The sequence below is a fragment of the Talpa europaea genome (assembly GCF_964194135.1).
Source record: "Talpa europaea genome assembly, chromosome: 5".
NCBI lineage: Eukaryota > Metazoa > Chordata > Mammalia > Eulipotyphla > Talpidae > Talpa > Talpa europaea.
In genome coordinates, this window is record NC_140071.1 from 37,806,874 (window position 1) to 37,823,029 (window position 16,156).

A 16,156-nucleotide genomic window follows, 5' to 3' on the forward strand; every position below is an offset into this window, starting at 1 on the left:
GTATTATCTTCTACATCTCACATAGTCCCTAGCATATATTAGCTCGGTAAATAAACTTACAAAAAAACTTAGCACAGAAGTTATGGGGAGGAACTGAAAACCAGGTCACAGTATTCCGTCCTGATGAGTGACACTTATTGTCCCCCAGAACAGGATAACCAATGCTAACTTCAGCAAAAAAACTATCAGCTGTGTCCTCTCTCACACGTTCACCTCCCTTCACCTCTGTTTTCATTCCGGCCCTTACCGTCATGGGGGCCTCTAAGAAAGTAAAGTTCCCAAGGCCAGACTCCCACTTTCAATCTATTCTCCGCTCATCTTTCTAGAAAACAGCCTTGATGTGTCACCTTTCTTCTTCTTTTTTTTTTTTAATATTTATTTATTTATTTATACAAGCAGGGGGTAGCGGGAGGGTGAGAGAATTCACAGAGCCAGAGCGGAGAGCAGAACAGGCAGACCCATGAAGCACACTGCTGAGGGGAGCAGTGGGCGACAGGAGAGCTCTGCATGCCATGTGGGACCCTCGCGCGCCACTGGGAAGGCCCCTTTCTTCTTAATTAACAGAACTTTTGAGTTAACTTTCTGCCTCACCTTACAACGGTCCACACCCTAGCCATATCAACTCTGCCAAACCAGCTCTTGCAGGTAGTGTTCCTGCTGTGTCCTTTCTTCTACAGTAGATCCTATGCAAAAGGTACTTCCTCTGTGACCATCTCCTCCCCCCTACCTGGATGTGTCTCCCTTCTGTTACCCAAGTACTACACTACTTTTATTATCCTTTTAAAAATCTTGTTGTAATCGTCAGTTCTTGTTCTCAGTAAGCTTTTTAATTATCCATTCATAAAGTGTACACTAAGCTCTTTCTGGTAAGAAAAGTCTTCTGTGTACTGGGAATATAATGGTGAACAAAACAAAATCTCTGCTCCCATAGAGCTCAGCCTATTATGGGAAATAAAAAAAAGCACATATATTTTATAGAAAATGTCAGGTGGGGATCAGTGATAGGAAGAAAAAGCAGGAAAAAGAAGTGCTATTACGGAAAGAGTGGGTAAAGAAGACCTCCTATATTTTAAATATTTGAGCACAAACCTAACAAAAGTAAGGAAAAGAGTCATGTGGGGAACTAGAAAAGGATATCCAAGGGGAAGTGTGATAGAAGCAGAGGGATCTGTAAGTGCAAAGGCCTCCTTGAAGAATTACACACCTTCTTATACCCCATCACTTACGAGAGAGCATGGTAAAAGTCCAACAAATATGGGATGAATCATTGCTGAGCTCATGGTCTAGTAAGGTTATCACCACATTTCCCCTCCAGCGCTCGTCTCTACTCAGAGGAAAAATACTCAACTACAGAGAGCTCTGTGCTTTCTGCAAATAGTATGTTAACAGAGGTCTTCTAAGACAGCTCAAATGCTACTTCTCAACAATCTCTTCCATGTGTATTCCTGCAGCACTTAAAAAAAAAAAAAAAACTTCTTTGGTACACATCCCATAATGCTCTGTTTAACAATCATGTGCATACAGACATCACTTTCCCTCAAACTCTTGACAACCCAGTTTATGACTCTTTTAAACATAGTTTCATTCTTCATATATCATGTAGCTCAGAGATTTGCACATAAGGGTAGCCCTAAAAAGAGTGACTGGACAACTTCTAACTAGATCTGCAATATATTCAGACAGGTTAAAACCCCATTAAAGGTTTTCAGAGGTGTAGAATACACTTCTCCTTCCATGAGGCTTATTAGTAACTACCACAATAAGCAATTTCATAATTATATGTATAATGCTGTCTCATGGGTCTCTTTATAATTTTTCCTGCCTGAGTAGGGAGATTAGTTCAGTTCTCAAGGGAACGTTTGAAGCCTAAATGGATGTTTCAATAGCTGGATGTGCAAGGTAGGAAAAGGACATGGCATGTAAACTGGGGTGATTGGTGTGACTGTTGGGACCACACCCAGTCATTATCCACCTTTTCAGTCCTCACTAAGTAGGGCTGCCTCTGCCATTCCTTAGTTGAACCTTTCTACCAACTTTCTTTGCCCTCTTCCAAGAGGAAACTAAAACCCAAGAAGTAAAAAAAGGCATAGGGGAGGAGGAAATACGGAATTTAACATTTAAAAAGAGTAAAAACAAAAAAAAAAAAAGAGAAAAAAACAAAAACAAAAACAAAATCCCCTACCCCCAGGGTAAAATGCCCAGAGTTAAGAAAATATACTGGTTATCGGTCCTTGGCAGCAAATCTGCGGCAGTGACTCCTGCTTGAACCATTCTATATAATCACCGGATTTGAAAATCTACCATCAGTTAGTAGCATAAATTTCCTTCTCTCTCACAGTACACAGTCCCGGGAAGTGGAGAGCAGATAAAATCTGGAAACTCCAAGATTTCAAAAGATTTTGAAGGGATCAGGAGAAAGAGAGGTAAAGCTATCTCCCAAGCCCCTTAATTCAGAGGCGCTGTAAGGAGTTTCTACCCCAGACGTCTCCCTCCTTCTCAACCAGCCCCCCTTTAACTCCCCTCTACCCTCTCCACCCCCTCCCCAGCCCTCAATGGCTTCGTACGTTACCTGCTTTCTAAGTCTCCAGGCTTGGACAAAAGTGTGCAGCCGCAGCGCCGGCCGGCAAGCAAGGGGTGCAGACACACGGACCCGGCCGGTTCCACCTCTGGAGAAGCGCGCTCCGCCCTCCACGCGGCCGCGGAGCCGGATTCCGAGCCGGGGCCGCTGGCCCCGCCCACTCCGCGGCGAGGCCCCGCCCCCGGGGCGGAGAGCTTTTTAGCCCTTGGCAGGCGCCGTAGCCGTCCTGGCGGCCGGGCCTGACCGCGCGCGGGCTGGGAGTGCGCAACGCGGAGCGCGGCGGGTGGGCGGGCCTGGCTCCTCCCTCGCCTGTCGCCCCGCCTCTGCGGTGAGACCCGGAGTTGGGCAAAGTGTCGCTTCTCCTGGGCCCACGGTCTCCCGCAGTGGCCACTGCATTAACGCGCCCCGGGGCCGCGGCTTCCTAGGGCTGCGCCCGCTCCCAGCGCCGCGGTGCGGGCCGAGCAGCCCCTGCTCTGGGCGGACGCTCCAGGCAGCGCGTCGGCTCATCCTTCCTCCTAGCTCGACCCCCGCGTCTCCCGCCCCGCGTCGCTGCGCACCCCCTCCCTGGCTGCGGGCGGACAGCGCCACAGCGCCGCAGCGCCCGGGTCTGGACAGCCTGCGGGGAGGCGCACACCCTCGTCCACCGCTCCCGGCGCAGCCCTGCCCAGCATGTCGGCGCTCGAGTGGTACGCCCACAAGTCCCTGGGCGACGGCATCTTCTGGATCCAGGAACGCTTCTATGAGTCGGGCAACCGCGCCAATATCTGGCTGGTGCGCGGCTCCGAGCAGGATGTGGTGATCGACACGGGCCTGGGGTTGCGCAGCCTCCCGGAGTACCTGTACTCCTCCGGCCTCCTGCAGGATCGCGAGGCCAAAGAGGACGCGGCGTGCCGGCCACTGCTAGCTGTGGCCACCCACGTGCACTTCGACCATGCCGGCGGCCTCTACCAGTTCGACCGGGTGGCCGTGCATCACGCCGAGGCCGAGGCGCTGGCGCGCGGGGACAACTTTGAGACCGTGACCTGGCTGTCTGATAGTGAGGTGGTGCGGGCGCCCAGCCCGGGTTGGAGGGCCAGGCAGTTCCGAGTGCAGGCGGTGCAGCCCACCCTCATCCTGCAGGATGGTAATATTAGGGCCCTTCTGGGCGCGCGCGCTCTCTATGAGGGAGGGGGAGATTGGGGGAGAACTGTCCAAGGGATGCATGTTGGGAACCTGCGTAGCAGCAAGGGCTCGTTTTTGTCACAGCGCAGAAATACTATTATTTCTTCCTTCCTGGCGTGAAAACCCTCTCGACCAGAGAGGCAAGGCCATCCCATCCTTCCCTACTCAAGACTGCCCTGGCTGGCATGGTGTAGTAGCAGTGCCTTTTACTCTGTAAAAGCTGGCCCCACCCCCTAGTCAGTTTCCTGTGTGAGATGCAGTAGTAACACGACGCAGACTTGCCATTAGGAACGTCTCATTCTTTTCCTTAGCACCTGTGTGACATTTCTAGGCGCTTTTCTAGCAAGACGACTTTTAAGGAATGACACCTCACTTAGAGCGCATGTCATGTTCTGTGCTTTTGAGAACTGCTGACTTCACCCACTCCATCAATGGTCCCTGCTGGGTATGAGCAATTCCCACCTGTAGGCTTAGAAAGCCATTTGAGAGCAATCTGCTTGTGTTTCTTTATCTTCCAGATAGGATTCTGTTCTTGGTGGTCTCAGGAGAGAAATAGCTTGATAATGAATATAAAAAAATAGAATATGTCTGAGTCTTACATTATGAGAGGTATCTTGTCTGGCTGAATGAAAGGCCTGAGGAAGATTAAAAAGGAGGTTGTTTCCGGTGGATGGTAAAGTATGTGCACTTTGGTATGGGCCTCTGACTCTGTGAAAGACAGAATGGAGTTCTGAGAGAAACTAATAGAATAGGGCTCCATTTCTGCCAACCACATGCAGGCACTTAATATAATTGAGCTAATTAGCCACAGCAGCAATATTTGTATGTTAATTTTTTGGGAATATTTTTGTTGATTTCATTTCATCTTTACAACACATTTGAAATGAGGCCACTAACCTCCAATTAAATGACCTGCTGCATTCACTGAGCAATATAGAGACAAAAGATAGGATTTGAGCCAAGGCACAATAGATCAAAATATACAGATCATACATAAATTCTGCCCCATAAATATATTATGACCATTTTGTGTAGGATGTGAAACCCCCCCTCTTTCCTTTCTATCTTGAAACCATCTTAATTACCAATTTAATTTATTAAAATGTTCCTATAAGAGATAGAAAGATCCAGTTGCTATGGTACAATGAGATTCACTTTGACCAGTGTGACAATGAAATATTTTACAAAAATCAATTCAAATTACAGATGAGATCTTCATACTTGAAATATAAAAAAACAGAAAGCAAGACTCTATATTTCACACCCCACCAAAAAAGTGTGCATTAAAATTTTAAATCTAAAGATTAAAAAAAAATGCTTTGATGGAATTCTTACATTACCCGACAATTGGAGATAAAAGATACATTTAACATTAAATGTATTTTAATTTCTGTATTTCTTGATAAAATTAATACTTTTTGGAGGTCTCTGTCTGTGCAATTGATGAATATTCAGACTGAATCCTGGCACTCAGACCAAAAAATAATATTTATGTTAGTATTTATATAATATTTAAAGTGAATAAATTACTTTTGATTTATTTTCTTTTGCTCCTGTGCCAGCAATAGGAAATGATGGTGATAGAGTGATAGGAATTTTATATATGAAGAATTCAAGCAGGCCTGAATATCATGCCTGAGGTCACATAGTCAGTGTGAGGAAAGCTGGGACTAGAATCCAGGTTTTCTAAATCCCAGTGGATGACAGAATTACAGTATTTTGGAACTGCAAAGTGTCTGCAAGCTACCTGTATGATGCATTAAGCCTTCAGAGGTGTGAAAAGAAAGCTTAATATTTACCAAACGCTTTGAAGGTGATAATACTGTGTTAAATTAAAAGTTGTTTTTCATTAGGAGCTGGATCTCTTACCATCTCAAATATTATCTGATTTCCTCTCTTCTCAGGAATATTAATTTCCTGTTTCTTCTGAATGGTGTGTTCTGCTAACTTACTATTATCGTAATCAGATGCCTAGAAGGAGATATAAAATATTTATATTAAAATTCATACACAGTTATGTACATATTTGAACAGTATATATCCAAACCACATAAAGTCTTCATTGTTTTAGTTAGCACATAAAGATGCTGACGTCATTGTTTTTTTTGCATTTCATTTACTCAACTGAGGTTAATGTTCATGTTCGGCTATGTAATCTTTTATATGTTCATTTCTTTAATTTTTACGGTTTTCCTGGATGTATAGTTTAAATAACAAATAGTTCATTTAAATTGTCATGGAGTAGCATAAATCTGTACTGTATCGCTAACCCAAGCCGACTTATAAATGAGGGACAAGGAGGACAAGGAGAGATCATGATACAGTGCATCATCTAATGGAAAAACAGTTGGCTCTCGTAGTAGTGAAAATAGTATCTTCCTATAAGAAGATGATAATAAACCTAAGGTTGATATGGCATATTTTCTTGAATGGGCACATGTTATTTTTACCTATTTTCATAGTATTAAAGTGATATAAAGTGCAGGCCTTTTGATCTCTATTATAGATGTTAAAAAAAAGTTGTTCAAAGTCACCAAGATGTTAGAGCAGTTGTTTCAAGGAACTTAAGCCATTTAGGAACAGAAATGTAGATTCCAGAAAGGTAAACACATCTATAGATAATTTGACTTCCACCTACGCCCCCACACTCCCACCCCTCCAAAAAAAAAAACAAAACTGAAGGAACCATGGTGTATCATTTTAAGTATAAATCCACATTGGATGCTGGAGAATAAATGTGGTTACTTAGCAGGAATGGTAAATCAAGAGCCAATCCCGCACCGCAGGAACCCAGCTCAGAAATTAGCAGTAACTGGTTCCTTAGTGGGGGGAAGGGAGGAAAACTAATATAGATAGAATTTGTTGAAAGTCATTTAAGTAATTGTTAAATCTTTAGAAACCTCCCCAAGTACATGTTCCTCCCTCCTTCCAGTTTGAATACCTCTCTCCCTTCCAGTTAATTTGTTCTCTGGGGAAAGTAAAAAGGCTTTCTTGGTTGAGGAATGCCAAGAATTACTGAGCTCAGGAGTTCAGTATGGGAAATAGGAGGAATACATACCTACAAACCCATTAGAGATATCCAAACGATTGTGTGTGTGTAAAAAATCATTACTAGTTTCCCAGAGGATGAGAGCCAGATCATTACTTCCCCCCTACATTCCAGGTAGACTATTTAAAAATCTTATATGAAAATTTGCCCAACTCTAGAGGGAGATTAAGATGCTGATGTCTAAGAAATTCTTGACTGGATCTCTGCAGTGAAACCTGGGTCACTAGGTCATGTGCATGTGCTTTAAACACCCTTTATCTCCCCCCACCCCCACCCCACTGCCCCGTTAAATAGGCAACCACATATGAAAAATCTGAGAAAATCTCTAACATGAGATCAAATATTAAATAACAAAACAACTTGAGAGGGAAATACTAGCATTAATACCATCAGGGGTATCAGATGCTATTGCATTTATGGTATTTATGAGACAATAGGATGCTTTAAAAAGAACAGAACACTATCTTTAGTAGGTTGAGGAATCTCCACACAGCTCTCCATAGTGGTTGGACCAGTTTGCATTCCCACCAGCAGTGGAGGAGAGTTCCTTTCTCTCCACATCCTCACCAACATTTGTTGTTGCTAGTTTTTTTAATATGTGCCATTCTCACTGGTGTAAGATGGTATCTCATTGTAGTTTTGATTTGCATTTCCCTGATTGCAAGTGATATTGAACATTTTTTTCATATGATCCATATGATCCAGCAATTCCACTCCTAGGTATTTACCCAAAGGACACAGAAACATCAATTCCAAAGAGCACCTGCACCCCTGTGTTTATAGCAGCACTATTTACAATATCTAAGCTTTGGAAACAACCCAAATGCCCAAAAATAGATGACTGGATCAAGAAGATGTGGTACATATACCCCATGGAATATTACTCAGCTTTCAAAAAAGATAAACATATGCAATTTGCAGCAACATGGATGGAGCTGGAAGGGATCATGCTCAGTGAAATAAACCAGAAAAAAAAAAGAAAAATACCGGATGGTCTCACTCATAGCAGGAATCTAGAAAACCTAAATAAGGGACCAGGAAAAAGAGTAACTATAAGAAAGAAAAAAATCAAAATCAACAAACAACTTTGAACCAGAGACACACTATGAAGGGTGGGGGGCGGGGAAAGGAGGGCTTGGGGTCAAAATAAGGGGGTTGCAATTGTATGGGGAATATAAAAATAAAATTAAAAAAAAAACAGAACAATAACCACACACGTACACATTTAAAATATCAGAAATAGAAGATATGGCTGAACAATATGAAAAAAGAACAGATAAGCAAAATGAAAATTAGTACATAAACAGTAGAGAACTAGTGTGGAAAATCCAACATTGGCATAATAGGTGCACAGACAGAGATAATTCATAAAAATATCCCACAATTGAAGAGTATAAATTTCCATAGTGAAGGGCCCATAGAGTTCCTAGTATAATGGATGAAAACATCCATGAAAACATCCAGGCACATTATTGTAAAATTCAGAACACTGGGATCAAAAATTAGTCTACAAGCTTCTGAAAATTAAAATAAAAAAAGGTGATTTGTGCAAATCAGAATGACTTTGAAGCTAGAAAAAGAAAGCACAATGCCTTATTTTAATAAAATTGTTTTCCAACCTGGAATTCTGTACCCATTCAACTATCAAGTTCTCAAAAAATTATATCCCAGTGCTGTCACTTTTACAAGTCTTGTTAAAGTTAATTAAAAGGTCAGTTAAGCTGCTGAGGCTTTTGGTAGTTAAAATGGCTGGGGTTTTGGCAATTAAACCATTGGTGATGAGGAATGTCTGTGGAGAGCCACCAACTTGCCACCAATGGCTTCAGCCTGGACCTTGGTCACTACTTAGTTGCAGCTATCTGGAATAGTAGAACAGATGGCATCTGGTCACATGCCAGCCTGTAAATGTAAATATTTCTTTTTGTCATCTACTTTTTTTTTTAAACCTATTTTTTTTTAAGATTTATTTATTTATACAAGCACTGGGGTACAGGCCAGAGGCATGGGAGGGTGAGAGAATTCACCAGAGACAGAGCAGGGAGCAGACCAGGCAGGAGGACTGAAATACATTGCTGAGGGGAGCAGTGGGCAAGATAGGAGAGGTCTGCTGTGCCATGTGGGAATCTCCCTGGCTGGCCGGGAATTGAACCGGTGCTGCGGAGGTTGCGGACAGCTTCACAGTGCTGTGCTCAACCCACTGTGCCACTGGGGAGGCCCGTCATCTACTTTTTTTTTTTTTTTTATAAATTTTATTGTTATATTCCCCATGCAATTGCAACCCCCCCATTCTAACCCCAATCCCTCCCCTCCCACCCCCGCCCCCCTAAAAGTGTCTCTGGTTCATAGTTTTTTGTTGATTTTGATTTTCACTTTCTTATATTCATTTTCCTGGTCCCTTATTTAAGTTTTCTAGATTCCTGCTATGAGTGAGACCATCCGGTATTTTTCTTTTTCTTTTTGGCTTATTTCGCTGAGCATGATCCCTTCCAGCGCCATCCATGTTGCTGCAAATTGCATGTGTTTATCTTTTTTGAATCTACTTTTTTAAAGGGTTTTATAGTTTTTGTAGTACTCTCCTTAACCTTTTGATAGGTTTAGTCCTAAGTATTTAATTCTTTTCAATGCAATAGCAAATGGGATTTTCTTGATTTCATTTTCTTCTAGTTTAAGTACAGGAACACAACCGTACTACAAAATCAATAATTTTGATTGTCACATCACTGTACTATTTATTTTTTTAATGGTGTCTTTGGGATTTTCTGTATGTTGTTATTTTCTTTTTCTTTTAAGAATTATTTATGCATACAAGAACTGGGGTGCAGGGCAGAGATGTGGGGCAGAGGATCACCAGAACTGGGGTGCAGGGCAGAGGTGCGGCACAGAGGATTCAACCAGGTGCAGGGCAGAGGATTCACCAGAAACAGAGTGAGGGAACAGAACAGGTGGATCGACTGAAATACACTGCTGAAGGGAGCAGCAGGCGAGGGGAGGTCTGCTGTGCTATGTGGGCTGCTCCCTGGCCAGCCGGGGTTCGAACCCCTTAGGCCACCAGGGAGGTCTTAGTATTTTCAAATAGTGATAGCTTTGCTGCTTCCCCAATTTGGATTGCTTTTTATAAATTTCTGTTGCCCGAGTTCGCTAGGTAGATTTCTAATACTACATTGAATAGTAGAGGTGAAAGTGTACATCCTTGTAGAAGTTCTTGGAGGAAAAACTTTGGTCTTTACTATTGTGTTTGATATTAGCTGTGGGTTTGTCACATTTTGCCTTTATTATGTGGTGAGGTATGTTCCTCCTGTCCTCATTATTTTGAGAGTTTTTTGTCATAAATAGGTGTTGAAACTTGTCAAATTTCCTCAGAATCTATTGATAGGATCTTGTGATTTTGATCTTTCCTTTGTTGATGTGGTGAATTACATTGATCTGTTTGCAGATGTTGAACCATACTTGTATACCTGAAATGAAACTCACTTGATTGTGGTATATGATCTTCTCAGAGTATCAGAGTAATGTTGGCCTCATAAAATGTGTTTGGAAACATTCCCTCATCCTCAATTTCTTGGAAGTGATAGAGAATAGGTATTAGTTTGTGAAGGTTTGGTGAAGTTCATATTGAAACCATATGGTCCTAGGTTTTTGTTTGGGGAAGACTTTTGAATACAGTTTCAACTTACTTGCCTATAATTGGTATTCTGTTTCTTAATTCAAACTTAGAAGGTTGCATGCGTCTAAGTATTTGAGCGTTCCTCTAGGTTATTCAATTTACTGACATAAAGATTTTCAGAGTAGTCTCTTACGATCTGTATTTTTGTGATGCCTCTTGTGACTTCCTGCTCTTGTTTCTGATTCTATTTATGAATAATTTTCTCCCGTTTTTATTTTGTGAACCTAGATAGAGGTTTGTCTATTTTGTTTATTTTTTTTAAAGAACTTACTTTTGGTTTCATTGATCTTTTTAACTTTTTTATTTCTACTCTAATTTTTATTATTTCTTTCATTCTACTGACTTTTGGTTTTATTTGTTCTTTTTTAATTCCTTAAGATGTCAGGTTAGATCATTTGAGCTGTTTTTTGTTTGTTTGTTTTTTTTGATGTGTGCCCATATTGCTGTAAATTTCCCTCTTAGTATAAGATGAACAGTGAGGAGCAATCCCCAAGCCAGTAAGTGGTGCCCTTCTACTCAATGGTAGAAGGTAGACCTTTCCAGACTCTACCATCTGAGCAGGAGCTGATGGGAAATATGGGTGGACTCTTCAGAGCATGCATTGCATGCATGGACTGACTTCATAAGGTCAGTTCTAGTCCCAAGGGTTGGGGTAGGGAAATGCCATCAGAGCACTGTCTTTTTATTCTTTTTACTGGTGGCAGGGCCTTTGGGGAGCATTTGCTATTCTCCGCTATTTCTGTTCAATCAAAGATTAGCTTAATGCACTAGATAAAATTTTTAGCAGAATGGTAAATAAGAGCAGACATTCTAGCCTATTCCTACCTTAGGAGGAAAGTATTTAAAGTTTCCATTCAATGAGAGGTTAGCTTTAGGGTTTTCTATAGATGCCTTTTTATCAACTTGAGGACCATCCCTGTTTATTTCTAGTTTGCTGAATTTTTTTTTATCATGAAAAAGGGTTGGATTTTGTCATATATGCTTCTACGTCTATTTAGATGAGAATATGATTTTTCTCCTTTATTTTATTATTATGGTATTTGACATTAATTGCTTTGTAGAAGTCAAATCAAATCAATTTGATCACTATCCTATTTAAAAAATGCTGCATTTAATTTGCCAAAATTTTGATAAGGATATTGAGAATATTGTTTTTATAGTTTTCTTTTTTTCTACACTTTGACTTTTTAAAAAAAGATTGATTTATTTATGTATACAAGAGCTGGGGTGCAGGCCAGAGGTATTGGGGGTGAAAGGACTCACCAGAGATAGAGTGGGGATAAGAACAGGCAGTTCCACCGAAGTACACTGCTGAGGGAAGCAGTGGGCGAGTCAGCAGAGGTCTGCTGTGCCATGTGGGCTGCTCCCTGGCCAGCTGGGAATTGAATTTGTGCTGCAGTGGCTGCGGACTGCTTCATAGGTTGTGCCACTGGGGAGGCCCCTGTCTTTCACTTTTATAAGGATAAAATTGAGTGAAGTTTTTATTATGAAAATCTTAATATGGGATTGATATAGTCTGATCTTCAATTTGGACAGAAATGACAGACACCATCTTTGAGCCCAGAATTTCCTTGTGAGAAGATTTAAATTATTAATCAGTCATTTTTGATTACTTATCTCTTTCAAGAATTTTTTTATTTCAACTAAATCACATTTGTTGCGTTAAAATTGTTCGTAACATTCATTTACACTTTTAATTTCTTGAGACTCTGTAGTGTTATCTCCTCTTACATTCCTGATTTTTTGCAATTTATGTTTTCTCTATTTTTTTTCTTCTTTTGTCTAGCCATAAATGTATCAGTTTTTGTCCCTATTTTCAAAGATCCAACTAAATATCCTTTTCTCTATTGATAATTGATCTTTCATTTTTTTCTGTTCTGACTTGTATCATTTCTTCCTTAATACTTATTTTGTTTTGCTCTTTTTCCTCAACTATTGAGGTAGAAACTTTGGTTATTGTTTTTAAACACTTAATCCTTTATAAATAAGCACTTAAAGTAGTAAATTTCTAACCTTTACATTAACTGCTTTCCATAAATTGTGATGTTTTATTTTATTTTTATATTTATATTTACTTTATTTTAATTTCAATTAAAGATATTTTCTAATCTCTCTTGGGATTTTTTTCTTTGATCCATAAGCTATGTAGAAGTGTGATGTTACTTGGTATATCTTGAGATATGTTTCATGTTTATTTTTGCTATTGATTTCTCATTTACTTATTTTCTGGTCAGAGCACATTTTTTGTATCATGTGTCTTACATTTATTCAGACTTGCTATATTGTCCTAACTTTACACCTTGGTCAGTATTTCTTGTGCAATTGAAAAAAGTACTTTGCTATTTTGGTTTAAAGTATTATATATATGTCAATTAGGTCAAACTGGTGATAGTGTCACTCAGGTATTCTGCATCCTTACTTATTTTCTATCTACTTTTATTTTGAATTGTTTAGATAGGAATATTTAAATATCTAAGCATAATTATTGAACTGTTTCTCATATCATTTCTATCAATTTTGCTTCATGCATTTTTAATTTCTTCTAGATACATATATATATTTATAATTTTTATTTTTTTAATGTGCAGATTGAATGTATATGTTCATAAAACATACTTGTTTTTTCTGGTAATATTCCTTATGTAAAAATCTGTATTGTCTTATTAACATAGCCACTCTATTTCCCTGATTATTTATATTTTATGGTAAAAAATTTTTTTCAGTCTGTTTTTATCTTTTACCTTACAGTTCCCTACTGGTAGACTGTATAGAGATCTTCCTTTTTTATCTAGTCTTACAATCACTGTCTTTGATTAGAGTGTTTATTACATTCATATTTTATGTCATAATTCATACAGTTGTATTTAGGTCTCCATTTTGTAGTTACCTACACTTATTTTTTATTTATCCCTCTGTTACACATTTATTATCATCTTTTATGTTTAACAAATGCCAATTATTATACCATTTTAATTCCTTTATTAGCTTTTAGCTGTATTTCTCTGATTTTTTACTTCTGTGTATGTGTGTATTTGCTCTAGAGGTAACAGTATGAATCTATAACATGTAGCAATTTACGTATGTTAGTACTGATTTAAATCCATTAAAATACTAAGTTTGTTTTTTTTTTTAAAGATTTATTTTAGGGCCTCCCTGGTGGCGCAGGCAGTTGAGCGCAGAGCTGTGAAGCTGTCCACTGGTCTCGGAGCAACCCACATGGCGAAGCAGACCTCTCCTGTCTCACCCACTACTCGCCTCAGCAGTGTATTTCGTCAGTCTGCCTGTTCTGATCCCCGCTCTTTCTGATGAATCCTCTCACCTTCCCACTCATCTGGTCTGTACCCTGGTTCTTGTATAAATAAAAAATAAATCTTAAAAAGTAAATAAAGATTTATTTTATTATGCATTCAAGAACTGGGGTACAGGCCAGAGGTGTAGGGGGCGTGAGAGGCTTGACCAGAGACAGAGGGGGAGCAGAACAGGTGGATCGAGTGAAACACACTGCTGCAGAGAGCAGCAGGCGAGTCAGGAGAGGTCTGCTGCGCCATGTGGGTAGCTCCCTGACCAGGAATGTACTTGTGCTGCAGTGGCTGCGGATAGCTTCATAGGTTGCATCCTAACCCCTTGCGCCACCAGGGAGACCCCACCAATTTTGTTCTTAATATTGCTTTATATCCTCCTCACTATCCATTTATTGGGAAAAGTATGAGATTTTACCCTTAAAATTTAACAAGTTAGCTTGCCACAGGTTAATGGATACTGACAGATGACATGAGGTTCCAGAGTTGGAGATTAAGGACAGTTTACTACTAATAGCAATAGCAGTAGCCAGAATATAATAATTTATCCTGATTCCTCAAGATTTAATTCCCACATCTGACAGAACAAGAGACTAAAATATAATATTCACTAAAGTACCATTAATAAATTATATTAACAGGTGCCACGGATGTTCTGGAAAACAGAACATATATATACATATATATATATATATATATTCCACAATGCACAGCATATTAAAAACTAAGTCTTGAAAAGAAAGATGCTTAATTTACTTTAAAGCAATACTTTCCAAAGTTATTTGACCACAGAATCTTCTCTTCTTTAATGTGTTATAACAACCTGCAAAAACAGTATTCCACATTACTCACTATTTTAAGTCATCATGAAGAAGTATGATGTTTTTTGAAATAAAATTAAAGTGTCATCTATCCCAATCTCTTGAAACTGTTGAATACTATGCTCTTATTGTCTCTAAATGCTTAAAAGTCAATTATGCAACATGTTTATCTGTAAACTCTGTTTCCATTTGCAGGGGATGTGATCAATCTTGGTGACAGACAGCTCACTGTTATGCACATGCCTGGTCACTCCAGGGGCAGTATTTGCTTACATGACAAAGACCGAAAGATTCTCTTCAGTGGAGATGTTGTGTATGATGGATCACTGATTGATTGGCTCCCATACAGCAGGATAAGTGACTATGTTGGAACCTGTGAACGGTTGATAGAATTAGTGGACAGAGGTCTGGTTGAGAAGGTGCTTCCTGGCCACTTCAATACCTTTGGTGCTGAAAGGCTTTTTCGATTGGCTTCTAACTATATATCAAAAGCTGGGATATGTCACAAAGTTTCTACTTTTGCCATGAGATCTCTTGCAAGTTTAGCCCTACGTGTAACAAATTCTAGGACCTCACCCTAGTATGTGAACTGATAATCTATTTTGATTAATTCTGTAAATTAATCCAATTCATTTTGTGCTGTTTAAAATGAATAACAGTGAGCATCTCAAGAAGTGCTTTTGTATATTATAGAAAAAAAGATTGAGAATGAATAAGCCAAAAAAGGAAGTCTTAGTTTAAATTATTTTCTTCCAAATAAGAAACCGCTTAAATAAGCTTATTATTTGCCAAAGCTATCATCTTGTAATATTTTCAAAAGCAAGGAGGTTTTTACTCTAAGAAAAAGACCTGTCCTAGCTTCCCATTTGTCTTATTTTATTTCCTAGATGACCTTGGTAAACAGGCAAAATATTTTATGTTCATACAACAAACTTGGTATTTTTAGTTTATTATTTAGAGATGTTTCTTGGGTTTGAAATACATTAGAACTCAATACAAAAATACAAATTAACATTTAGAATGAGAGCTAAAACATTCCATTGTTATGGTACTGAACATTTCATACTTCATTTTACTTATTTATTCTTAATGTTATTATAGTGTACATTGTGTGTTGTGTAATTTTACTTACAAAAACAACAATGGATTTTGTTTTATTGTAAAGCTTTAAATATAATTGCAAGAGTGCTTCAGTAAAAAGCTAATATATATTGTTGTTTGTTATTATGTAAGTGTAATATTTTTAATCATAAAAGTGAAATTCAAATGCTTGTAATCTAAATACAAACTGTCAGATTTCTCAAAAGGACACTGTCAGGCAAATTTGAAAATATACACATTGAAAATAATTTTTTAATATATCCTATTTTAATATTAACAGCTATTATAAACAAAATTTTTCTTGTTAAATAGCAGCTTCAGTATATGTATCATATTTTATAGTATCAAAACACCAAGAGAACTACAACATCCTAACATAAACCATTCTTTTACTAACATAACATGCAGAAAGCTTTTCAAATTAATTGCAAGGTGTGCATTAGATATTGACTTCAACTGAATTGCCTTTTTTTAATCCTGATT

At 39.1% G+C, this 16,156-nt stretch overlaps 1 protein-coding gene across 1 annotated transcript; it reads left to right on the forward strand.

Annotated features, from left to right (window-relative positions):
- Positions 1 to 3,247: 3,247 nt before the first annotated feature.
- On the forward strand, positions 3,248 to 15,153 carry MBLAC2 (metallo-beta-lactamase domain containing 2; the record flags this gene model as incomplete). The annotated part of the gene is made up of 2 exons (XM_084233175.1): positions 3,248 to 3,701; positions 14,768 to 15,153. The coding sequence occupies 2 exons, from the start codon at positions 3,248 to 3,250 to the stop codon at positions 15,151 to 15,153; spliced, it is 840 nt and encodes a 279-aa protein (XP_084089301.1).
- Positions 15,154 to 16,156: the final 1,003 nt, after the last annotated feature.